The 27744-nt window shown below is 37.1% G+C and overlaps 1 protein-coding gene across 2 annotated transcripts in view; it reads left to right on the top strand.

Moving 5' to 3' along the window:
- PCGF6 (polycomb group ring finger 6) overlaps positions 1-24778 on the top strand; it is a 31931-nt gene extending 7153 nt beyond the window's left edge. The window contains exons 7-10 of one of the 2 annotated variants that reach the window (XM_061403325.1): positions 1453-1480; positions 9306-9404; positions 19992-20078; positions 23526-24778. In XM_061403325.1, the coding sequence (XP_061259309.1) occupies positions 1453-1480; positions 9306-9404; positions 19992-20078; positions 23526-23582 (271 nt within the window). In that variant the 3' untranslated portion in view covers positions 23583-24778. The remainder of the gene's footprint in view (positions 1-1452; positions 1481-9305; positions 9405-19991; positions 20079-23525) is intronic. The other variant, XM_061403326.1, reaches the window with a different exon arrangement.
- Positions 24779-27744: the final 2966 nt, after the last annotated feature.

Below are 27744 nucleotides of genomic sequence, written 5' to 3'. Positions count from 1 at the left end.
AGACTCACGTCCATCGAGTCAGTGATGCCATCCAGCCATCTCATCCTCTGTTGTCCCCTTCTCCTCCTGCCCCCAATCCCTCCCAGCATCAGAGTCTTTTCCAAAGTTGCCCACAAATGGAATGAACTGACTTGTCACTAAGAAGCTATCTCTTTAGACGTTTAACCAGAAGCCACATGCCCATGCATCATGGATTCTATAGAGATAATTCTTATGATGAAGAAGAGGCTGTTTTACTTTATTTGATGTTACTTATTTTTTGGCTGTATGGCTTGCTGGATCATAGTTCTTCAGCCAGGGATTGAACCCACACCCTTGGCAATGAAAGCAGAGTCCTAACCACTGGACCACCAGGGAATTCCTGAGAATATTTTATAACTCTTAAGATTATGTTATAACCTTAGGTTTAAATTCTATATATAATATGTATACATAAATGATGTTTTATATTTATGTCAATATAACATACTTTATAGTTAAAACTTGTATATTTTAATGTCTTTATATTTGTATTATAAGAATACTCTAGATGATGCTATTGTGATTTTGCCTATTCTTCACATGATGGGAAAGAAAGAATGTGGGCTTTAAGAATTCCCTGGTGGTCCAGTGGTTAGGACTCTGCAACTCTCACTGCCACAGCCCATGGCCCAAGTTTGATCTCTGTTCAGGGAGCTATGATCCTGGGCAGCGTGGCAAAAAAAAAAAAAAGGAATGTGGGCCTTGATATGTACACCTGTGTTTGAAACCCAGCTTTATTACTTCCTGGCTCTGTAACCCTAAGTAAGTTATTCATCATCTCTGAGCTTAGTTTTCCTTATCCATATCCTGGAGATTCTAGTGCCTGATTTACAGGGCTACTGTGAGGACTGAATGAAAAACATTCGTAATATATGAAGACTTAATATAACTCCTGGTGCATAGTACATGCTCAAAAAAGTTTGTTCCTTGTCTCTTCATGATATGAGTAATTGATTTAATCAAAAGTCTTTGTCCTTGTAGGGGAAAGACAAATTGAGTAAATCATGCCCAGGTGATTATGCTACAAGTAAAACAAGAGGAAAAGTAGCAGCTTTCTTGTAAGGACTCTATCTTGTAAATGTTACTGTTGAGAAAAAAGCACATTAATTATGATAAAGAAAAAGACGTTTTACTTTAAACTGGAAAATGTTAGAATGCTATATGTGGGGGAAATCTAAATATTAAGACTATGCTTTTGGTTCCTGGAAGAAAATATATAAAGCAAAATAAACTATGGTATAAAACTGCCTTTACCTTACCACTAGGTGGCAGATATGACAATTAACTGTATCTGTTCATTTCATAAAGGATTAGGTGACTGTGTTTTAAGATTAAATTGATGTTTCTCAAATATTTATATTATGTTATTTTTCTGTGTTATATGATTAAATATGTAGTTTAAAATTGATTAATTTTGCTTTCATTTTTCAGTGCTAATGAAGGCACAGGACATTTTAAGGTATTTTACTTTTATTTTTCATTTGCTTTACAAGAGGGCCCTATAAGACACAAATTTAAGATTAACAATCGTGTGGAGACTGTCTTTGGTAACAATAAAAAGTATTTTAGAAATAAAACTTGTTGAAATTTGGAGTATATTCAATAATGCTCTCCTATAATAGATTTTTGAGAAAAGAGTTATTAAGTAGGGATTTATTATTATTTCACAACAATGGTTTAAAGAAAAATAAGTGGGCAATTTTTAAAAGTGAAGCCAAATGCTGTACTGATTTGGTGATTAAAAAATATTTCAAAGCATTTTTTGCATAGTTGGCATTTAGAGTTAAATATGAACTTATAATTTCATTTTCATGTAACATCTTTGGTTCAGATTAACTTGCCTCAACTTTTCGCTTCAATCATTTAGTGAAACTTTAGCAGTAAGAATGAATTCTTAAGTTCAGAGTTGTCTTAAAGGCTTCGGTTTCACAGGTGCCATTGCACACTGTGCAGCTCCTGTAGTATGAGTCACTCAGGAAAAGGAGACTTTTTTAAAGGGGGTAAATCAGGCCTTAGAGTTACTTGGGATTATAAAAATATAAAGAAATAACTGACTTTGATCTGCTTAGATTTTCAGTGACTTTGTCAAAGTCTACACGAAAATATGGGTGAATTATACCTGGTTGGGCATAGTGTTTTGTTTTGTGACTCTAGTGGCTTAAGGGACATGAGTTGATGCATAGGAATAGATGAGTACTTTTTTGGACAAAGTATACTATAGGTTTTTCCCAGAGATCATTGTGATGGAGGGGATGCAGTGTTAGGTTTGGTAACTTTTAACCTCTTCTAAGTTGTAAAATACCAAACTTACGGTGATAAACTTTAGGAAGTCCTTTCATAGTGTGGTGGGTGGGAAAGCAGCATAACAGTTTCTGTATGGGACAAGTACAGTCATAGGCTCCTAGAGGTCACTGAAGACATCTGTGTAGTGACCTGTAGTAGCCAGGTGAGCCAACAGAGTATAAAAATCTCATGAAGAAAGAACTAAAAATTAAGTTGGAATATTAGCCTATTACTTCCACAGAAGCACATGGGCACGGAGAATATGTATGTAATTCGGAGCCTCACACATCAAAGAAATATGACATTGCCTGCCACCTATGAAGTGTTCTTGCCCAAACAAATGTGAAGCTGATCATACCCCTGGATTACTAATTTACAGGAAATCCAGGGGACACAGGAACTTATTTAATTACTCTGTAGGAATATAATAAGCCAGATCTAGATACTGGAAAACTGCAGGACAAAGACAAACGGTTCTGTTTCTTCAGCAAATAAAAGGGAAAGACATAAAGAGGGAACATATAGATAGAATATATTGATTAGAAGAGACTCAAGGGACATCAGTGTATGGTGTTTATTTGGATAGGATTTGAAAACTAAAAACTTTATGAGACGCTAGCCCCCAGTTGTAAGTAACATAAATATCCATCAACTGATGAATGGATAAACCAAGTATGATATATCCATGTAATGGAACAGTATTTGGCTGTACAAAGGAATGAAGTATCGATACATGCTACAACATGGATGAACCTTGAAGACATTTAAGTGAAAGAAGCCAGGCCCAAAAGACCATGTGTTATTTGATTCCACTTACATGAAATGTCCAGTATAGGCAAAAGCATAGAGATACGGAGTAGATTAGTGGTTGCCAGACACTTGGGGGTGAGAGGAAGTTGGGAGTGACTGCTAATTGGCATGTGTTTCTTTTTGGGTGATGAAAATGTTCTAAAGTTAGGTAATGGTGATAGATGCACAACTATATAAATACACTAAAAACCATTGAATTGTATACTTTAAAATGTGGTGAATTTAATGATAAGTGAATATCTCAGTAAAGCTGTTAAAAAACAAGCCAAGGCCAAGAAAACTTCAAATAGAAGCATTGTTTGTAATAAATTTAGCGCATGCATTTTGAGAAAACAAAAATATATCTGATAAAAATAATATATACATAAATTAAAATTTTTATTCTCTTTGTAATGACAACCCTAAAAATAAAATCATTTTCTACTAGGTAAAAAAATTTAGACAGTTGGTGAAATTTGTACACTTACTGTCTATTTTCTGATATTAAGAAATTTTAGAGTATGGTGGCAGTATTATGTTTTTTAAAGGAGTTCTTATTTTTTAGAGATGCATGCTGAAGTATTTACAAAGGAAATGATCATGTAAGGGGTTTGTTTCAAAACAAGCCTGGGGAATGGGGGCCAGGAAGCAGTTGGGATAGGAAAAGGGTGGGATTTATTTAAAACAAGATTGACTTTGAGTTGATAAAGATAAGTTTATAGGAGTTTATTTATACTATTGTTAAAGTTTTGAAGCATTACGTTTTCAGTATTAACTAAACATTCCCGTGTTAATTTGCAGGCTTATGTCTGTATGAGGTAATGAATGTATTGTTTTAGAAACAAATGATCCTATTTTTGCAATTTTTGACTATTTTTACTTTGCTAAAACAGTGTTTTTAAAAAATACTTTCTTAGCTAACACTTTGGCAATCTTATCATTTTTCTTTTAATTCTGCATTTACAGGGGAGTTCTAGTTATAATCTACTGCTTAAAAAGCTGCTTTTATTTTTTATCTTGGAGTTCAAATAAATATGTCTGACTAGGATTGGATCAGTCACTCAGTCATGTCCAACTCTTTGCGACCCCATGAATCACAGCACGCCAGGCCTCCCTGTCCATCACCAACTCCTGGGGTTCACTGAGACTCACGTCCATCGAGTCAGTGATGCCATCCAGCCAACTCATCCTCTGTCGTCCCCTTCTCCTCTTGCCCCCAGTCCCTCCAGTATCAGAGTCTTTTCCAACGAGTCAACTCTTCGCATGAGGTGGCCAAAGTACTGGAGTTTCAGCTTTAGCATCATTCCTTCCAAAGAAATCCCAGGGCTGATCTCCTTCAGAATGGACTGGTTGGATCTCCTTGCAGTCCAAGGGACTCTCAAGAGTCTTCTCCAACACCACAGTTCAAAAGCATCAATTCTTTGGCGCTCAGCCTTCTTCACAGTCCAACTCTCACATCCATACATGACCACAAGAAAAACCATAGCCTTGACTAGACGAAACTTTGTTGGCAAAGGAATGTCTCTGCTTTTGAATATGCTATCTAGGTTGGTCATAACTTTCCTTCCAAGGAGTAAGTGTCTTTCAATTTCATGGCTGCAGTCACTATCTGCAGTGATTTTGGAGCCCAGAAAAATAAAGTCTGACACTGTTTCCACTGTTTCCCCATCTATTTCCCATGAAGTGATGGGACCAGATGCCATGATCTTCGTTTTCTGAATGATGAGCTTTAAGCCAACTTTTTTACTCTCCACTTTCACTTTCATCAAGAGGCTTTTGAGTTCCTCTTCACTTTCTGCCATAAGGGTGGTGTCATCTGCATATCTAAGGTTATTGATATTTCTCCCGGCAATCTTGATTCCAGCTTGTGTTTCTTCCAGTCCAGTGTTTCTCATGATGTACTCTGCATAGAAGTTAAATAAGCAGGGTGACAATATACAGCCTTGATGTACTCCTTTTCCTATTTGAATAGTGCCTAGTTAAACTTTTCACCACATAACTTATGGCATGACAATCATAAAGTCTGTTTGCTGCATTCAATTTAAAAATATTTCACCAAGCAGTAGTACATGTCAGAAAAATTTTCCCAGGAATCTTATTTTCTTTAACTTTTATTTATGAAAATGTTTGAACATACTGAAAAGTAGACAGAATAGAACCTCCATGCAGCCATCACACAGTTTTACCAGTTAACTAATGACAATTGAATTTCTTTTATAATTCCATCCACTTCCCTTATTTTTGGGGGAATTTGCCACAGGGCTTGTGGGATCTCAGTTTCCCAAGCAGAGATTGAACCCGTGGCATGGCAACGAAAGCTCTGAATCCTAACCACTAGGCCACCAGGGACTCCCACACTTCCCTTCTTTCTAATGTTTTTCTGAAACAAATCCCTGGCATTTTGCCACTTCCTCTGTAAAGTATTTCAGTAATCTTAAAAGATGAGTTGCTTTTTTTAGTGAACATGTATCATACCAAAAAAACAAGTTACAAAAATGTCAGTGTAGTGAAAGATAAAAATAAAGTGACAGACCTATTTTAGATGAAAGGAAATTAGAGAAGCACGACAACAAAATACACTGTGCGTTCTTTCATTAGATTCTGGATTGAAATAAGAACAACATACAAAGGACATTATTAGGACATTGGAAAAATTTGAATTTGGACCCATTTAGATAATTGCATTGTATTGTTATAAATTTCCTGAATATTTCCTCATAATTATATTGTAGTTATGAGGGAGAGTCCCTTTATTCTGAGAAGATAACTACAGGTATATTTTGGGGTAAAATATCTCAATGTCTGCAAGTAACTTAAGAAATGGGCTTCCCTAGTGGCTCAGACAGGAAAAGAATCCATCTGCGATGCAGGAGGCCTGGGTTCGATCCCTGGGTTGGGAAGATCCCGTGGAGGAGGGTATGGCAATCCACACCAGTATTCTTGCCTGGAGAATCCCCATGGACAGAGGAGCCTGGTGGGCAATAGTCCATGTGGTTGCAAAGATTCAGACTGAGTGACTAAGCAGCAGCAACTTAAGAAATAATAAGTGTCTATGTATGCACACACATATACATATATGTTGGAAGAGATAAAGCAAATATAGCAATATGTTAATATTCTAGTTCATAAAGTAGATTAAGTCTATCTGGATCTTCATTTTACTAGTCTTATAACCTCTTTGTAAGTTTGTGATTTTTCAAAAGATTGGAAGTGGGGAACAAAAAAAGATGTTTCTTACCAGGTATCTAGTCAGTGTACAAATTTTTATCTTAGTCCCGGTGAGTGTTTTATTTTAAATCAAGGTCCAAATAATGTTCATACATTGTGATTGGTTGATAGATCTTTAAATCTGTAAGTTTTCTGTTTTTTTTTCTCGCAGTTCATTTCTGTTTCTTTTTTCTTGCAGTTCATTGTTGACAAAACTGAGTCATTTGTGCTATATGGTTTCCTACAGACTGGGTTTTGATGTTGCATCTCTGTGATTTAACAAGTTCTGTCTTGCTCGTAAACTGGTAGTTACGTCTGAGTATTGGTCATACAGGTTTGACTTGAGGGAACTAAGAATACTTTATAGGTGGTGGCGTTTTGTCCACTGGAGGCACATAATGTCTGGTTGTTTGTGTCTCTTTGTTTTTGTGTGTGTGTGTTTTTGTCTCTGTTTGTGTGTGTGTCTTTGTAATGCTAACAAGTATTGGTACTCAATGTCAAGTCCATTAATTTAATAGGGTTTGGAAAATGATGTTACTCCTCCTCCGTTTATTGAAATACTTCTATAAGAGAAACTTCTGTTTGGTTAGCTAGCAATACCATTCATATAGGAAAGAAAGGATAAATGCTGATTCTTTCTCTTTACTTCCCAGGTTCAAAATAATGAGTTGATTCTTTAGCGTGCTCCAGTCATAATCAGTGTTTTTGTTTTACTTTGCATTTAAATATATTTGTGGTTTAAATCCTCTTTAATGATCTATTTTAATGTTCAGATTGTCATATCTTAAGATAATCATGGCTGTAATAACAAGATATTTCATACTCCAACTCTTAAATCTCTTGCCCCAGACACAGAATTGGTCATTTCTCCAAGGTATCCTTGGGTGGTATTTCAGAATTAAAGCCTGGTTGCTAGGGATTTTCCTTGCTACTGGGTTGGTAACTATTTTCAGTTGACAGAGGCAGGAATTTTTCCAAGGTAAAATGAGTTGATCTTTTTAAAAGATATTTTTAGTAGTTTGTATTTTCTATAGCCAGAAAATAGCTGAATGTCTCTTAAATCTCCCTATAGATTCTATCTTATTATTCCAGCTTTCTTATCAAATTGACCTTCTGTGTTAACAGGTGGTAGGGAAGATTTTTGTGCTTCTCAAGGCACTTGATAGGATTCAGGCTATTCAGGCAATGGTACCTACAGTGCAGTGCCTTCATCAAGACTGCACTTGGAGCACTGCTGTTTTGCTCCTTAGTGAGAAAGACTGCCATAGATTTTCGAGATGATTTTTATACCTGTGTTAAAAAAACACGAACCTTTGCCATTTTTGTCTGCATTATTATCAGTATCCATGATGAAAACTAGGTCCTCTAATTACATTCCTTCACATAAAGGAGCACAATAAATCAATGCACTAGTAATAACTAAGTACGTACTGTGTGCCAGGAATTATAGTTATTACATATATTAGGGCTTCTCTGGTGGCTCAGATGGTAAAGAATCCACCTGCAATGCAGGAGACCTAGGTTCAATCCCTGGGTCAGGAAGATCCTCTGGAGGAGGAATTGGCAGCCCACTTCAGTATCCTTGCCTAGGGAATTCCATGGACTGGGGAGCCTGGCGGGCTCACAAAGAGTTGGACACAACTGAGCAACTAACACACGCACACATACACACAGATACTTTTTTAACACCCTTTCCTCGTGATAATTCTGTGAGGTAGGTGCTGCTAGTATCTCTGCTTTACAAATGGGGAAATGGAAACACAGAAAGCTTTGGCAAGTTGTCCAAAGACTTGCAGCTAGAAAATTACAAAACCAGGGTTTAAACGCAGGCAGTCTGTCTCTGGAATATTTGCACTTAATCTGCTATCTGTTGCACTATGGTATTTAGGGATAAGGCTATCGTTAGGAAAGTTCTTAAGAAACCAAATTACAGAGAAGAGAGCTGAGTGCTGTTACATGGGACAAATACATGCTTAACCTGCCTGCGTCATTTTGGTAACAATTCTAGGATTTCTTTCTGCTAGTTCTAGAAAAATACTTTATGTTTTCCTAAAAGGTACTTTTTAATTCTTATTACCCTAGCTTTTCATTTTTGTTAATAGTAATATCCTTTTAATTGCCTCAGAGATAGAATAGCAGGGAAAGCATTTAGTTTGAGTCTACTTTAAAACCCTATGGTCTCTCTACCCATCACCTTAGACCATTGGATCAGATTCCAGGCATTTATGTTTATATGTTAATCTTTTTATTTTCCACTGTTGCAAGAAATTTCAAACTCATACAAAAGTAGACAATAGTAAAATGTATGCCTGTGTACATGTATTACTTAATGTCGATAATTATAAAATCATGGCCAATCTCAGTTCATCTTTACCTTTATCACTTCTCCTATATAATCTTCAAGCAAATCCAAGACTATAGTTTTATCAGTAAATAATTCAGTTTGCTTCTGAAAGATGAGGACTTTTTATAAAAATATAATAATGATGCTATAGTTTTAAAAATTAACAGTAATTCCTTAGTCAAATATCCACATGCTATTTCAGTTTCCTATCAAAGTTGTTTTATAGATTTTTTAAAATCAGGATCCAAATAAGATCCATATATTGTAATTGGTTGATATCGCTTATTTATAGGCCTTATATCTTTTTTAATCTATGGATTCCTCCTACTCTTTGATTGGTTGTGTGTTTTTTTTTTTCTTGCAGTTTTTTTGTAGAGGAAGCTAGGTTCTTTTAGATATTGAATCTTGGGTATTCACTGTCAATAAATTTTGCTCTAAGTTTTAAAGCGTTTCTATTAAAAAAAAATTTGTTGACGTTTTTTAGAGAGGAGAAGCTAAGCTAAAATTCTTTTCTTGTATGGGATAGATAAATTCACTCAAATTTCATGATATTTTTTCTTTTGTAAATCTTTTGAATCATCTTTGCTATAAAATATGTTTTAAGGTTTATGCATTTTGTGTATTTTTTACCTGAAATTGGTTTGTTTATTTACTCTTATAGCCATTGGAAAAGAAGTTTGTCCGAGTTTCAGGAGAAGCAACTATTGGACATGTAGAAAAATTCCTCAGAAGAAAAATGGGTCTTGATCCAGCTTGTCAGGTAGAGTATATGTATGTTAAAAGTCAGGGGAAGGGACTGACTTCCCTGGTGGTCCAGTGGCTGGGACTTCACCCTCCCAGTGCAGAAGGCTTGGGTTCAGTCCTTGGTCTGGGAACTACATCCCACATGCTACAACTAAGACCTGGCACAGCCAAATAAAAATAAATATTAAAAAACGGGAAGTTGTGAGATTACCTTTAGCATATTGAAGAACTATCTCTAGGATTTCGTGCAGTGGCTTTTGTTTTATGACATTGTAGATATTATAAATAGTTACTGAATATTGGTACACAGTGATCCCTACCCCCAAGTTTTAATCATATTTGACTTACTGGCTGTTTCTTGCTGCCGTTGATTACCATCTCTGGGTGTCAGAGAAAAGCTGAGGATATGAGAATGATTAAAGAGCTTCTAGAGCCTCAGCTCCAGCTCTTTTCTTTTTGATAGTAGAGCAAAAGTATACTTTTCTATCCATTCAGTCTCTTCAGAGGCCATCCTTATATCAGTGTCTAGCTCAGGACACCTAGAAAAGTGAAATATCTATGTAGTATAGACTGTTATTTTTCTAAGGATTGTAAAAGATCTTCCATTCTAGTTGTATAATACTTTCTTTTGTAAGATGAAAATCTCAAACACCATGTATTATTGAATATAAAATGTGAATATACTCATAGTTTAGTAATGTGGGCCAATGAAAATGCACATTTATATAGTTTTGCTGTTTCATTAGTCAAATTTAAAAGGGCTTTTTGTTATTTTTCATCATGTGTAAAATTTCACAGAATAATTTTTTTCTAAAATATCTATTTACTATAGATTAAGTTAGTAAATATTTTAAAACTAGATGAAATTTTGCTATGCTTTTAGTATCAATATCTGTTGGTACTAAATATATATTGTTCAGTCGTGTCCAACTCTTTGCAACCCCATGGACTGTAGCCCGCCAGGCTCCTCAGTCCATAGGGATTCTCCAGGCAAAAATACTGGAGTGGGTTGCCATGCCCTCCTCCAAATATATATATTAAATGCAGTTAGATGTGACTTCCCTTACAGACTTTGACATCATACTAGCTATATCTCATGGCAACTGAAAACTGGAAATGACTTATTTATTACCTTTATTCTGGCTTTTGGTGAGAAATAAATAGCTGTTTACAGATTCCTGAACAAAGAATTGTGAGTGACCCCATAATAGTCTATTATTTCTAAGAGCAGAAATCAGAAGAGTTGTACCTGATTATATAGAATAAGAAGTGGCACCCAAGAGGCTTTCTTTAGGGTATAGATTACTTTCTCTGTGGCTAGATATTGATCAGAGCCATTGATAAATTTCACATTTGGTATTTTAAGAAATTTGGTTGCCAAAATTCTAAATTGACTCTATTGTATAAAAATGTGGGTTTATTTTTTTCCTCATTTCATAGAATTCAAGGCTTTTAACATTTTGAAATTTGTTTCAGTCTTTAATTTTCTTTCTCAGCTCTTGGTTCTCTAGGTAAATATTTTTTTCTAATTCAGGTACTTTATAGCTGGTAACATTCATAAATTACTATTTCACCAAAATGTTAAAATAATAGAACAGTAATTATCACTTATGCAGACCTATTTGTGACTAAAATTGTTGAAGCTTTCTAAATCCAAGGGAAAATAAGCAAGAGTTACTTCTAATATGAATGAAACATTGAGCTAGTTAACCATTCAGTTCTGTTCAGTCATTCAGTCATGTCCGATTCTTTGCAACCCCATGGCCTGAGCACGCCAATGGTTAATAGTTAACCATTAAACAAAATAGTTAGCCATTAAACAATTCTTGATCAACCCAGTCACTGGAGTCTTCTGTGCTGACCTTCTTTAAAACCATTTAGTTCCAAATGGAAAATGTATGCTTTGTTTACAGATATGTGACCTTCATGAATGGTTATTTACTAGCAGGAATGCATGATTACTAGTTCAGTTTCAGTTCAGTTCAGTTGCTCACTCGTGTCCGACTCTTTGCGACCCCGTGAATCGCAGCACACCAGGCCTCCCTGTCTATCACCAACTCCCGGAGTTCACTCAGATTCACGTCCATCGAGTCAGTGATGCCATCCAGCCATCTCATCCTCTGTCGTCCCCTTCTCCTCCTGCCCACAATCCCTCCCAGCATCAGAGTCTTTTCCAATGAGTCAACTCTTCGCATGAGGTGGCCAAAGTACTGGAGTTTCAGCTTTAGCATCATTCCTTCCAAAGAAATCCCAGGGCTGATCTCCTTCAGAATGGACTGGTTGGATCTCCTTGCAGTCCAAGGGACTCTCAAGAGTCTTCTCCAACACCACAGTTCAAAAGCATCAATTCTTCGGCGCTCAGCCTTCTTCACAGTCCAACTCTCACATCCATACATGACCACAGGAAAAACTATAGCCTTGACTAGACGAACCTTTGTTGGCAAAGGAATGTCTCTGCTTTTGAATATGCTATCTAGGTTGGTCATAACTTTCCTTCCAAGGAGTAAGTGTCTTTCAATTTCATGGCTGCAGTCACCATCTGCAGTGATTTTGGAGCCCAGAAAAATAAAGTCTGACATTGTTTCCACTGTTTCCCCATCTATTTCCCATGAAGTGATGGGACCAGATGCCATGATCTTCGTTTTCTGAATGTTGAGCTTTAAGCCAACTTTTTCACTCTCCACTTTCACCTTCATCAAGAGGCTTTTGAGTTCCTCTTCACTTTCTGCCATAAGGGTGGTGTCATCTGCATATTTGAGGTTATTGATATTTCTCCTGGCAATCTTGATTCCAGCTTGTGTTTCTTCCAGTCCAGCGTTTCTCATGATGTACTCTGCATTTAAGTTAAATAAATAGGGTGACAATATACAGCCTCGACATACTCCTTTTCCTATTTGGAACCAGCCTGTTGTTCCATGTCCAGTTCTAACAGTTGCTTCCTGACCTGCATACAGATTTCTCAAGAGGCAGATCAGGTGGTCTGGTATTCCCATCTCTTTCATAATTTTCCACAGTTTCTTGTGATCCACACAGTCAAAGGCTTTGGCATAGTCAATAAAGCAGAAATAGATGTTTTTCTGGAACTCTCTTGCTTTTTCCATGATCCAGCGGATGTTAGCAATTTGATCTCTGGTTCCTCTGCCTTTTCTAAAACCAGCTTGAACATCAGGAAGTTCACGGTTCATGTATTGCTGAAGCCTGGCTTGGAGAATTTTGAGCATTACTTTACTAGCATGTGAGATGAGTGCAATTGTGCGGTAGTTTGAGCATTCTTTGGCATTGCCTTTCTTTGGGAGTGGAATGAAAACTGACCTTTTCCAGTCCTGTGGCCACTGCTGAGTTTTCCAAATTTGCTGGCATATTGAGTGCAGCACTTTCACAGCATCATCTTTCAGGATTTGGAATAGCTCAACTGGAATTCCATCACCTCCACTAGCTTTGTTCGTAGTGATGCTTTCTAAGGCTCACTTGACTTCACATTCCAGGATGTTTGGCTCTAGGTCAGTGATCACACCATCGTGATTATCTGGGTCATGAAGATGTTTTTTGTACAGTTCTTCTGTGTATTCTTGCCACCTCTTCTTAATATCTTCTGTTTCTGTTAGGTCCATACCATTTCTGTCCTTTATTGAGCCCATCTTTGTATGAAATGTTCCTTTGGTATCTCTGATTTTCTTGAAGAGATCCCTAGTCTTTCCCATTCTGTTGTTTTCCTCTATTTCTTTGCATTGATCGCTGAGAAAGGCTTTCTTATCTCTTCTTGCTATTCTTTGAAACTCTGCATTCAGATGTTTATATCTTTCCTTTTCTCCTTTGCTTTTCACTTCTCTTCACAGCTATTTGTAAGGCCTCCCCAGACAGCCATTTTGCTTTTTTGCATTTCTTTTCCATGGGGATGGTCTTGATCCCTGTATCCTGTACAATGTCACGAACCTCATTCCATAGTTCATCAGGCACTCTATCTATCAGATCTAGGCTCTTAAATCTATTTCTCACTTCCACTGTATAATCATAAGGGATTTGATTTAGGTCATACCTGAATGGTCTAGTGGTTTTCCCTACTTTCTTCAATTTAAGTCTGAATTTGGCAATAAGGAGTTCATGGTCTGAGCCACAGTCAGCTCCTGGTCTTGTGTTTGCTGACTGTATAGAGCTTCTCCATCTTTGGCTGCAAAGAATATAATCAATCTGATTTTGGTGTTGACCATCTGGTAATGTCCATGTATAGAGTCTTCTCTTGTGTTGTTGGAAGAGGGTGTTTGTTATGACCAGTGCATTTTCTTGGCAAAACTCTATTAGTCTTTGCCCTGCTTCATTCCGTATTCCAAGGCCAAATTTGCCTGTTACTCCAGGTGTTTCTTGACTTCCTACTTTTGCATTCCAGTCCCCTATAATGAGAAGGACATCTTTTTTGGGTGTTAGTTCTAAAAGGCCTTGTAGGTCTTCATAGAACTGTTCAACTTCAGCTTCTTCAGCGTTACTGGTTGGGGTATAGACTTGGATTACTGTGATATTGAATGGTTTGCCTTGGAAAAGAACAGAGATGATTCTGTCATTTTTGAGATTGCATCCAAGTACGGCATTTTGGACTCTTTTGTTGACCATGATGGCTACTCCATTTCTTCTGAGGGATTCCTGCCCGCAGTAGTAGATATAATGGTCATCTGAGTTAAATTCACCCATTCCAGTCCATTTCAGTTCGCTGATTCCTAGAATGTCAACATTTACTCTTGCCATCTCTTGTTTGACCACTTCCAATTTGCCTTGATTCATGGACCTGACATTCCAGGTTCCTATGCAATATTGCTCTTTACAGCATTGGACCTTGCTTCTATCACCAGTCACATGCACAGCTGGGTATTCTTTTTGCTTTGGCTCCATCCCTTCATTCTTTCTGGAGTTATTTCTCCACTGATCTCCAGTAGCATATTGGGCACCTACTGACCTGGGGAGTTTCTCTTTCACTGGAGAAGGGAATGGCAAACCACTTCAGTATTCTTGCCTTGAGAACCCCATGAACAGTATGAAAAGGCAAAATGATAGGATACTGAAAGAGAAACTCCCCAGGTCAGTAGATGCCCAATATGCTACTGCATATCTGACGTTATTGATATTTCTCCTGGCAATCTTGATTCCAACTTGTGCTTCTTCCAGCCCAGCGTTTCTCATGATGTACTCTGCATATAAGTTAAATAAGCATATGATTATACAGTGGAAGTGAGAAATAGATTTAAGAGCCTAGATCTGATAGATAGAGTGCCTGATGAACTATGGAATGAGGTTCGTGACATTGTACAGGATACAGGGATCAAGACCATCCCCATGGAAAAGAAATGCAAAAAAGCAAAATGGCTGTCTGGGGAGACCTTATAAATAGCTGTGAAAAGAAGAGAAGTGAAAAGCAAAGGAGAAAAGGAAAGATATAAGCATCTGAATGCAGAGTTCCAAAGAATAGCAAGAAGAGATAAGAAAGCCTTTCTCAGCGATCAATGCAAAGAAATAGAGGAAAACAACAGAATGGGAAAGACTAGGGATCTCTTCAAGAAAATCAGAGATACCAAAGGAACATTTCATACAAAGATGGGCTCAATAAAGGACAGAAATGGTATGGACCTAACAGAAGCAGAAGATATTAAGAAGAGATGGTAAGAATACACAGAAGAACTGTACAAAAAACATCTTCATGACCCAGATAATTACAATGATGTGATCACTGACCTAGAGCCAAACATCCTGGAATGTGAAGTCGAGTGGGCCTTAGAAAGCATCACTACGAACAAAGCTAGTGGAGGTGATGGGATTCCAGTTGAGCTATTCCAAATCCTGAAAGATGATGCTGTGAAAGTGCTGCACTCAATATGCCAGCAAATTTGGAAAACTCAGCAGTGGCCACAGGACTGGAAAAGGTCAGTTTTCATTCCACTCCCAAAGAAAGGCAATGCCAAAGAATGCTCAAACTACCACACAATTGCACTCATCTCACATGCTAGTAAAGTAATGCTCAAAATTCTCCAAGCCAGGCTTCAGCAATACATGAACCGTGAACTTCCTGATGTTCAAGCTGGTTTTAGAAAAGGCAGAGGAACCAGAGATCAAATTGCTAACATCCGCTGGATCATGGAAAAAGCAAGAGAGTTCCAGAAAAACATCTATTTCTGCTTTATTGACTATGCCAAAGCCTTTGACTGTGTGGATCACAAGAAACTGTGGAAAATTATGAAAGAGATGGGAATACCAGACCACCTGATCTGCCTCTTGAGAAATCTGTATGCAGGTCAGGAAGCAACAGTTAGAACTAGACATGGAACAACAGACTGGTTCCAAATAGGAAAAGGAGTATGTCGAGGCTGTGTATTGTCACCCTCCTTATTTAACTTCTATACAGAGTACATCATGAGAAACGCTGGACTGGAAGAAGCATGATTACTAAGGGATTGTTAAATGATAAAATACCTTTAAGATATTATTTATTTGTAGCAGATAAAAATAAAAAAGCAGATAGTTTTGAAGGATAAAAAATATATAGATCACGTGTTCTTAAGAGATTTAAGTCAATTCAAATCAGAAATCAATAATTATCTGAGTGGATTTTTTTCATATAGAGATCCCAGTGTCTTTGAATTATCATGGTTGATTTAGTGGTGTTTTGAATTTATTGATGTCTTACCGTATCTTCTTTTCTTTTTTTTGTTAACCAACTCTTGTAGTATTTTCCTTTGTACATCATTTAATCTTATTTTTGGTTTTATAAAATGCTTATCACATTTATCACTAAATATCTTGTATATAAAAGATGTAGTAATAAATTTTGAGTTCCATCTTATAAGACAGGTTTTTTTCCTTATAATTTATGTATTTATTTTACTTTTTGTCTGTGCTGGTCTTTGTTACTGTGCGCAAACTTTCTCTAGCTGCCCTGAGCAGAGGCTACTCTTCCTTGAGGTGCTCTGGCTTCTCAATGTGGTGGCTTCTCTTGTTGCAGAGCATGGGCTCTAGGCACATGGACTCAGTAATTGTGACAGACGGGCTCAGTAATTGAGGCTGTACACAGGCTTAGTTGCCTCAGGTATGTGGGATCTTCCTGGACCAGGGATAGAACCTGTGTCCCCTGCATTGGCAGGAGGATTCTTAGTCACTGGACCAGTAGGGAAGTCCCGATAAGTTCCTTTTTATTATTACTTATTTAGTATATTACCTTAACCCTTAACCATACCACTGAATTGTTTCCAAATCATTTATGGAGATTCTAATGTGTCATATGGTATATCCCTACCATTCATTTTCTATTTATTAATATTAAATTGAGCAATCTGTGTGCTTGGCATCCACTACAAACATGAGACAGAAAATTCATGCTGTCAGGCAACTCAGAACTGTGTGGGAAAGATATAAAATGACAGTAGGCTATGATGAGTGCAACAGGAGCACAGAGTGAATGATTTAGCTCTGAATTTGTCAAAGGATTTGCAGAATGGATTTTTTTTTTTGGCCAGATAAGGAGGAAAAGAACTTTCTGTCAAAGAAAAGAGTATGTATGAACAAAGAGGGATGAGTGTGGCACTGGCTCATTCAGTGAAAAATTCTGTCTTGGAAACTTTAGTGTGATCTTGTTTTTAAAAAGTTAAGGGTTTTTCTTGCCTTAAGACTATCTTCACATTCTGATTTCTGCTCTGAGATTCAGATATATTGTGGTTATCCTGCCTGTCTAAGACTTAATACTCAGGAGGTTAGAAAGATTATGCAGAAAAGAGTTAACAAAGCAGACCCGAGGCTGCTGTCTCCAGAAGGACTGGCTTACAAGGTTGGCCCTTGCCTAGCATCTAGGGAGCTGGCTTAAGACTGCAGTATTGAATGTATGTTTCCCCGTGCATGGACTGAAAACTGAATACCTGCTTTGCTTCTGGGAGTCTGGAATTTGCTAGTTGCTAGGCAGAGAATGCCGACATGACCAGGCTTCAGTACAACCCCTAAACTCTGAGCCTCAAGTGGGCTTCCCTGGCAGAGAGTGCACAAATTGGCTGCATTTCTACTGCTAGAGAAAAGAGTATTGTGGGAGTATTGCTTCCTGGACTGGGAGGGAGGAGCAAAGGAAGCCTGTGAATGGATTTCTCCAGACTCTCCCTACATCTTTTTACCTTACTGATGATCTGACTGTATCCTTGCTGTGTTGCTGTAGTAAATCATAGCTGTGAATATGCTGAGTCCTTCTAGCTAATTGTCAAATAATGGGGGTCATGTTTGTTACATCCTCAAAAATGTGACTCTGTTTGAATGAACTAAGTTAATCAACAGGTAAAGTGAGAAGCAGTTAAATGTTTCTGAGGAAAATGGATATATAATTTATGATATATTTCATAAAATGGAACACTATGCAGCTATTAAAGACAGAGTTAACTATGCATTCCAAAAGATGTCCGTGTATTAAGGTTTTGGTGTTTGTGTGTGTGTGTGTATGTTTTAAGAATATGTAGAACAAAATATGTGACACGATCCCATTTCTATAAAAATAAAATCCATGCGTGCACACACAGCAACTAGGACCATATGCATCAAACTGTTAGTAACTGGCTAACCTCTTGGGATTAAGTTGAAAATTTGTAGTAACCAAGTCATAAATGTATACCACATGGTCCAGCCCACTAAGAGTGGTGGTCTCTGACTTGCTGGATACTTAATTAAAACATAGTGTTAGTTTCCAAGGTCTATAATTTTTCTTGGATCTAAGTTCTGTGCGCAAGATCAGCTGTTACTGCCTTCAAGTCCTTTTGCAAACAGATATTGCTCTACCAACTTTAAAACTGGTAAGCATTAAACAAGAGTTGTTACTGCTGCTGCTGCTAAGTCACTTCAGTCATGTCCGACTCTGTGTGACCCCATAGACGGCAGCCCACCAGGCCCCACTGGTCCCTGGGATTCTCCAGGCAAGAACACTGGAGTGGGTTGCCATTTCCTTCTCCAGTGCATGAAAGTGAAAAGTGAAATTGGAGGTTATTCATTGTGAGAGAGCACAGGGCTTGACAAACTGACCCACAGGCCAAATCTAGCCTGCCATCTTTTCATAAACGGTGTTTTATTTTAACAGCCGTCCTGTGGCTGCTTTTATACTAAAGTGACAGAATTGAGCACATGTAACAGTGATCTTGTGGCCTACAAGCCTAAAATATTTATTATGTAGCCCTTTATAGAAAGTTTGCCAATCCCTGACATGCACTGATTTTTGGAGAAAGATAGACCTGGAAATAGACCTGGCTTCAGATCTGAACTTTGCTGCTTACCGGCTTTGTGATTTTAGGAAAATTTAATGTCTTTACTTCTTAAGCATCCCTATCTGCAAAGTGGGAATTATAATACCTAACTCACAGGAATGTGAAAATGATATGAGATAATATATGTAAAATATATAAGTGTAATGTATGCTGTGCATAGTGGCTGCTCAGTTAAATGCAGGTACTTTTTATTCTTACCCAAGCATGCTAAAGGTTTTAGGGGGATTAACATGTTGGCATTGTGTAGGATTTTTAGAGTAAACAAAATTTGAAGTTAGGAATCTGGTTAGGAGATGATTTCAGTGGTTTAAACCTGAAGGCAGCACTTGAAAGAATGATATGAACTTAAAAGGTATTATGAAGAAAGAAGCAACAGGTGTAGCTGATTGCATGTGAGAAGAAAGGAAAAGGAGAAATAGGAGTTAAGAGGTGATAACTCTGGTTTGGAGCAAGGAAGAATTTCATGCCATAAGCTAAATAGGAGTCTTAGGAGATGGAGTCTATTAAGTGATATGTGTTAATAAGATGTTGAGGACCTGTTCCCATTTTAAAGCAGTGGAAAAGGAGTTCTCAGTGAAAGAGCATGTAAGGACTTCATTTCTGTTTCTAGCAAGTGAATATACTGGAATCATATACAATACAGTATATAACTATACAACCATATTGTTCTGTCTAGCGCATTCGGTATAGAAGTAGATTTATAGTAGAGCTTTGACATCACTAAAAGGGCTGAAAAGACCTTGTTAAGATTGTTCTACCTGTAAAACACAATGCCTTATTATGTACTTTATATCAGTATTAGACTTTTCATTGTTGGAAAATGAGATATTCTTTAATAAGAACATCAAACAACCAAAGATTGCATTTTGAAGCATTATAAGCCCTTAATCATTGTGTCATGAACTGTTTAAAAATATAATTTTCTGAGCCATCTTATGCTGAACATATCAAGTATGATTTAACTTGTTCTGAGAGATTCAAGGAAACCATTTGGAATATCTGCTGTAGTGTTCTGTGTTCTGCCTTGTCCTCTAGTGCTCATTCCATTTTATTTGTAAATAGTTTCTAAACTGTTTCGTAAGAATGTTTAATCAGTCTAAAATAGTTAAGTCAGAACCTCCCTGGCTGTCCTGTGGTTAAGACTCTGCACTTCCAATGCGAGAGATATGGGATCAATCCCTGGTTGGTGAACTAAGATCCCACATGCCATGGCCAAAATAAATAAATAAAAAACAAAATAGCAAAGTCTAGTCTAAAAATAATTATGTTGATCTTCCTCTTTTTTAATGTGGTTTTTTGAAGCAGGACAGCAGACTTATACTCTTATTTGCCTGTAGGTAGACATCATCTGTGGTGATCACTTGTTAGAACGGTATCAAACTCTAAGGGAAATTCGACGTGCAATAGGCGATGCAGCAATGCAGGTAGGTCTACCATATTTATGTCTAACGGGCAAGTTAATTAATGAAAGAAGAGTGTTCCGTGTTATTAGGGTTTTAATAAACATTCTATAATTAAAATTATTTGGACTATAAATAATAAAGCTAATGTTTACTGGATGCTTACTGTGTGTCAGGTACTTTTCTAAATGATTTGTAATGATGAGCTCTCTTACTCGTCATAGTTTTATGAGGTAGGTATTCTTTTATTTCCAGTTTTAAAGATAAGGAAAGGTACAGGTAAGGTGGATTTCCCTGGAGCTCAGATGGTGAAGAATCTGCCTGCAGTGCAGGAGACCTGGGTTTGATCCCTGGGTGGGGAAGATCCCCTGGAGGAGGGCATGGCAACCCACTCTAGTATTCTTGCCTGGAGAATCCCATGGACAGAGGAGCCTGGCAGGCTGCAGTCCATAGGGTAGCACAGAGTCGGACGTGACTGAAGTAACTGAGCACGCACGCACAGGTAAGGTACAGAAAGGACATGTAACTTAACCACAGTTAGTAAGTGTGTGTGGAGAAGGAAATGGCAACCCACTCCAGTACTCTTGCCTGGAAAATCCCATGGACGGAGGAGCCTGGTAGGCTACAGTCCATGGGGTCGCAAAGACTAGAACACGAATGAGCGACTTCACTTTAACTTTTCACTTTCTTGCATTGGAGAAGTAAATGGCAACCCACTCCATTGTTCTTGCCTGGAGAATCCCAGGGATAGGGGAGCCTGGTGGGCTGCCATTTATGGGGTCGCACAGAGTTGGACACGACTGATGTGACTTAGCAGCAGTAGCAGTAAGTGTGTGAGCCAGGGCTCAAACTCCAGGCAGTTTGATTCTAGAGGCCTTTTTTCTTCTCTGTCTCATACTGCAGTAGAGCTTTGAAGACTACTGGGCAAATGTATCTGCGAGGACGTGTCTTTAAGAAAAATTTGCGGATACTCATTAGTCTGTAGAGATTTCACATACCACTCCTAGCTCAGTTGGTAAGAAGCCATGGTAACTGTTAAACGATATTTTAAGTAGCCTATAATGTGAGTGGGAAGTATAGTGTGAAATCTAATAAGGATAAATGAAAGCAAGATAAGACCTACAATTTTAATGAAGAGAAAAATCCAATTTCTTTTGGAATTTTGCCCTCTAATTCTGAAATCCATTGGGGAATCTGATAGATGACAAAACTGGTGTATGAAGATTAAGTACCTTGCCCAAGATGAGTTGGTTAGTTAGCAGTGGAATCAAGGTTCAGCTGTTGAAAAAGTTGAACTTAAAGCTTAGGATCTTAGCAAAAGGGCAGCTGAATACTTTTTTGGGTAATTATTTGATTATTCTTACATGTTTTTAGAAATATACTGTACTAATTGTTTATATTTTAGAAACAAATAATTCAAAAGATCTTCATAAAATACAAAAGTAAAATTGTTTCTTAGCTAAGTAAAGCATACTTAGAGGTATAAATAAGACATTTCCTAAGATTTTTATAAAATCATACTTTAGAAATCTTAGAAAATATTGTCTTTTTTAAAGTTAAGCTTGATTAGAAATGTAAAAAGCTAGGCGTAAAATCCCAAAGTCAATGGAGTAGGTAGAAAGTATGACTTCAATTTAAAGAATATTTATAATTAAAGTCCTCATTGATAACTATGTAAGTGTCATATAATCTCAGGACCTCTTAGCTAAATGAATAATACATCTCTGCAGTAGGAAGGCTAGGATGTAGCAAGTGAGGGAGAGAGTGGGAGGAGCTCAGATCTGACAGAATAAAACCATGCAGGACTTTATAGACTGTAGTATGAACTTTGGATTTTAACTGAGTGAGGTGGGAAACTATTGATTGGAGAGATTTGAGCCAAGGACAGAAGAGACATAATCTGACTTGTCTTTTAGAGGATTTACTCTGATTAGATTGTTTAAGAAGACCATGAATGGAAACATCTAAATATAAAATATAAATAAATTTATATATTCCTATATATTTATCAGAATATAAACAAAATAAGCATAGATATAAATTTGAAATGTAAAGATTATCTCATTTCATAAAGTGTAATTTTATACATGTATTGAAGTTGTTTTGAGATTTTAAACAGCTTGTAATTCTGAAACATAACTATATGCAAAAAATTGACATTCTGTAAAATGTAATTTGTATTCATGTAAATATGTTAATAGGGTCCTTCTGTGTGTTAGAATACAAATTCATTTACTTTGATTAGACTAATTAGTCTAGAAGAGATCTGATGATCTGTAGGCCAAACATGGTGTGGTTGTACTTTATTTGGCTTATTCTGTGTTTTAAATATTTTTTGAGTTTAAATTCCTTTAGCTAAGCATCTGCTATATGGTTTATCACTGGTCTCAACATACCCTATTTGACTACTTAACTGACTCACATATTCATTTATGGTACTTCTCTGGCTTTTGTGGGTATTTGAATTTGTGAACCCCTTTCTAGAATGCTGATGAGTTTTCACTGGAGTTGCCAGTAACAGAAGCCAGATTGCAGTGAGTTGAACAGTGAATGAGCAATGAGGAAGTGGAGCCATGAAAAAGCTTAATAAAGAAGAAAGAAAGGGTGATAGCTAGACCAGAGTTGGAAATGCAAGGCGTGTATGCCACCACTCCCTCTAAATGTTGCTTAAAGTAGGCTCATTGCCCATGGCATACTTTCTCAATGAGTCTTCTTTTTAAGCTAGTTTTTCAGTTCATAGTAAATTACAAATAGCATCTTAAAAAGGTAGGTTGCTTGCTGGGTGCAGCCTTGGTGAGAGCACAAAGAATTAAGACCTCATATCAAGAAAGGAGACATAAAGAGACTCATAAACATGATATCTGGAGTCATTTAGTGTTAAGTTTCCTGACAGCCCCAGAGGACATCACTGTGTTATATAGCGCAGTACAGTTACAGTTCATAATGATGACTCTGGGTAGCAAAGAAAGGGTGAATTGTACTGAACAGTCTTCAAGGAGGAAGTAAAATGCATCCTGTATTAAATGGGTAAGAGTTCTGAACTTTTCTCACTTATTTTAGTTGTAAGCTGCATTTGTATGGGAAATGTTTTATTTCCTAGCAGATCCATGATACTCTATGATAATTGAGTCTTTCTTAGAGAAGCCCAGAGTTGGGTGATATATTAAATAATCTGCAAAATGAGAAGTTTTAGTTCTTTTTGGAGAACTGTTTAGCCATAAACAACCTTGACAAACTGTGGATACTGGTAGTTTCAGGATTTTCTTCTAAGAGTCATTAAAAAGGCACACTAATAGGGAGTGTCTGGTTATGAGCTGAGTAGATAAGCAAGTTTCTTTATCTTGGACTTTCATTCTCTTTAAATCAAGGAATTTCACATTAGTGTTGGGTTATGAAAAATAAACTATCTTTGACTTGATCATATATGTAAGTGGTTTTCAAGTAACTGCAAAACACTTTTATTTTTTTCAGGATGGTCTGCTGGTCCTTCATTATGGACTTGTGGTTTCTCCTTTGAAAATTACTTGAAGATTGTAAGACTGTTATGAGTGAGTGAACAAAATAAGGCGGCTTCTGCAGGATTGCATTCTCACCAAAGATTTCCATGAAACATGTAATTGCTATCATTTTGTGCTGTTTGAGACATAACTTACCTATTTTCAGCACGAAGAATCGTAGGAGTCTTATAAATCATAGGATTTTTAAGTATAACTTGGAATGATAGAATGCATCTGTTTAGTGAAAGATCTGTTTAGTAAAAAGTCTCTCTAGTAAGTGACTATATAAAAAGCATCCATAGCTCAGGGGGAAAATTTTTAAAAGCATTTACTTTTTATGATTTCAGATACTTTGATATAGATTTTGTTTCCTAATCTTTGAGGTAAATCAGTCACTGTTTTTGTCTTCATTGAGCCATACCCCTTTCAAGTTGGTGATTGGGATTCTGCTCTTTGGAATGGCATCAGTTGGGCAGTTATCCAATTGGAAAAGAAGTATGCATTTGAACTGAAAATTTAAAACCAGACTTTGTTAAATTACAGAATGTACTTCTCAGACATAGACCAAAACTATGGGCCACTTTTGTATGTTGCCGCATTATTTTGAACTTATGTCTTTTTTTTAAAACCAGCAACACTACTAAAGAGATATTATCCACTTCTAAAAGGGATGAATTCTATTTTTGTGTGTGTGAGGATACTGTCCCCTGTAGGGTTTAGGTCTTCAGTGTATTAAAGGCACCTTTAACATATCTTACAACAAGGGGTGCCTCTTGGCAACATTTTTTTGAATATTAGTTGGATTAACATTAATTTTTAGTACACAGTGTGATTGTCAGTACCTTGTAATGATATTGCTTTTGAAAGTAATTTAAAATTTTGAATGAATTTAAGGTTTACAGAATACTTGTTCATTGTTTCCTCAGTAAGTCAGTTTAATGTTCATTTTCCCATTTGTTGCTGGGATAAAGAATACGGGTGTTTGAGGGCTCACTCACTTGCATACAAAAATTTCCATTTTAAAGATTATTTTGCCTAAAATTAGCATTGTAATACTTTAAAAGAAATATTTTGTAAACCTTATTTCACTGCAAAATTTCCAAGTCTGCATAAAAACAATTATAATTGGAGAACGATTGGTAATTGTTTTATAAAGAATTTATGAATTCTGTATAAATTTCTTCTAACATTTAATACAATTTTTTAATAAAAATTTATTTTAACCTATTTTGAAATGCTTGTGTTTCTTGAGGATTTTTAAAAAATAAGTAAAACTCTTTAAGGAACAGGACATCCAAAGCAAAGTTAAACTGTGCCATCAAATAAATATTTTATAAACGTCTTTACCTTCCCTGGTTATACCAGATGCCTTTATTTGACAGTGGACAAAGTAACAGCTATGGAGTTCACTGCCTCGTAAATGTCTCTTGCACAAATTACTTACTATTTTTGTTCCTGTCCCGTGTTAACATCTGTGTTGGGGATCTCCAAGACCACTCTCAAGTTTAATAGTTCACAAGAAGGACTCATGGGACCCAAAAAGTTATTATGCTCTTGGTTATAGCTTATTACTACGAAAGGATACAGATTAAAATGAGCAACAGGAAAAGATGTATAGGGTAGAGTCCAGGAGAAACCAGGCACAAGCTTCCATTTGTCCTCTTCCATTGGCAATGCAAGGAGAGTGTTTAATTTTCCCAACATGATATGTGAAGTGTTGCCAACCAGGGAAGCTCACCTGAGCCTTGAGTCCAGAGTTTTTACTGGAATTCAGTCACATAGGCATGCAGCCTTGATACCCCAGCACCTTCCCGGTAGACAACCTGATATGGCATGTCCCAGGTATATAAAAATAGGCGTTCACCATAAATCACATTGTCAGCATAAACTATCTGGTGTGACCAAGTTCTCAGGCATACTAAGGTTATTCCAAGGGCTCAGAAATTATGATTTACAGTAACATGGGAAGACACTTATTTTTTTAAAGCAGAGTATTATATGTAATTAATTAAAGTCCATCTTGTCAAAGCTATGGTTTTTCCAGTAGTCACGTATGAATGTGAGAGTTGGACCATAAAGAAGTCTAAGCGCCAAAGAATTGATACTTTCGAACTGTGGTGTTGGAGAAGATTCCCGAGAGTCTCTTGGACTACAAGGAGATCAAACCAGTCAATCCTAAAGGAAATCTGCCCTGAATATTAATTGGAAGGACATCATGATGCTGAAGCTGAAGCGCCAGTTCTTTGGCCACCTGTTGCAAAGAGCCGACTCATTGGAAAAGACTTTGATGCTGGGAAAAATTGAAGGCAGAAGGAGAAGGGGACAACAGAGGACAAAATGGTTGGATGGCATCACCGACTCCATGGACGTGAGTTTGAGCAAGCTCCGGGAGGTGAAGGACAGAAGCCTGACGTGCTACAGTTCTTGGGGTTGCACTGAGTCGGACATGACAGATCGACTGAACAACAACATTAAATGTAATTATTTGATAGATATTTCTGCAGTAAGTCAAAAGAATATCACTTGTGTGGACAACAAAATTAAAATTAGAGGAAAGTGGTCTGCCTTTAAGGAACTTGCAGCCTATGGATTACTCACATCTCAGAATCTTACCAAAGGCAGATACTAGTAAATACTATGAGAGTCACAAAGAGTTCCACCCTTTCTTTTTTCCCTCCCTCTTGAACTTGACCTCCAGGCATCCCAAAGAATGAATTTTATCTGGTTATTTTTATTTGACTTGTTATTACTACCAGACAGTAAACTAAGTAAGAACAACCGATTTAAAAATCAGTTTAAAAAAACTGGTTTAAAAATCGATACTTCCAAAGGCAACGTGACCTTGGGCTGTATCAGTAGAAACAGTTTTAGATCAAGGGAGTTAATACTTCTAATCTCCAATGCATCTTTTATCCAGCATACCTTAGAAATATTGACAGATGGGAAGGCAGTGGGATAGGAAACACTCAGAAGGAGAGACTCAGAAAACAAGAGCAAGCATTGACCAATTGCTTCTATCTTGGAGAAGCAAAAAACTTAGCGGTGAGAGGCCATATATGGTAACTGTCTTCAAATAAGGTCAAAGGGGGTCAAAGACAGATGAGGAAAAAGCTCGAGTAAAAACAAGACAAATGCCCTATCTTGTAGCCTTGGGTTAGCCTTACTGTTTCAAGAGGGATATTTGCTAGGAACAAAGCAGAAACAAAACTAAATCCTCAAATCTGCACAAATGAGACTACATGAAGTACAGATTCCAGAGTCTAGATTCAGTGGCTAGAGAAAGATTTGTTTGGCACAGCTGTTAGGTTCTCTGTTTTCGCTTAAGCCCTTTCTAAGCAAAGATATCCAGGGGGCTAATTTGTGATAATAGTAGTCTGACAGAATTCCTCCCTAAATGCCATCCCAAGTCTTTTCTCTCTGGTATCATCATTTCTTCTGACCTTGGGCTTCACTGAGCTTCCCTCTGCTTCCAGTGCATTGCCCTTCCTTCTTATTTGAGTCAGATACATTCTTATCTAATTCCTGACAATCTCTCCTCTGGATTCAAACTTCTTGCACACACACGGTGACTCTTCTACAGCAACTGTGGCTTTGAATTGTTGAAAGTGATGCCACCGACCAGTTTACTTTTCCTGTTCAGCCTACACAAAGTATAATCTCAGTGATTCAATCCTAGATGAATATTCTTCTAAGATGACCAGATCATAATTTCTTATTAGATGTATATATGACTAATTAAAAAAATTTATTTTTTCCTTTTCAAGTTCTAATAGTTGGCAGCCTCTCTGGTGTATTTTGTTATCTTGGAGGGCTCTGTTAAAAGAGAAGGATCAAGCTGACTCTGAATGTTCACTTTTGCTGTCTTCAGTATATCATGGTCAAAGGGTAGGTCCTCACTTTAAACCTTTTTCAATAATGTTGTGTACGTGAGTTTGATTATTGGCCTCTCTTCAAAACTGGACAGATATCTAAATTTTTGTTATCTGTTGAGATTAATAGTCCATGCATAAATGAAATACCATATTGATTTTCTGAAAGGTTGACAAGTATTTATTTACATACAATGGATATTATGGTTTGATCTTTAATGCATATTTGTTTCATTTTGATGGTACCTGTGGTTTTACAGGGCTTCCCTGGTGGCTCAGATGGTAAAAGAATCCACAGGCAATGTGGGAGACCTGGGTTTGATC

This window comes from Bos javanicus, chromosome 26, assembly GCF_032452875.1.
Source record: "Bos javanicus breed banteng chromosome 26, ARS-OSU_banteng_1.0, whole genome shotgun sequence".
Lineage (NCBI taxonomy): Eukaryota > Metazoa > Chordata > Mammalia > Artiodactyla > Bovidae > Bos > Bos javanicus.
Note: the sequence above shows the minus strand (reverse complement) of the source record. Positions and strands in the feature narration are given on the sequence as shown.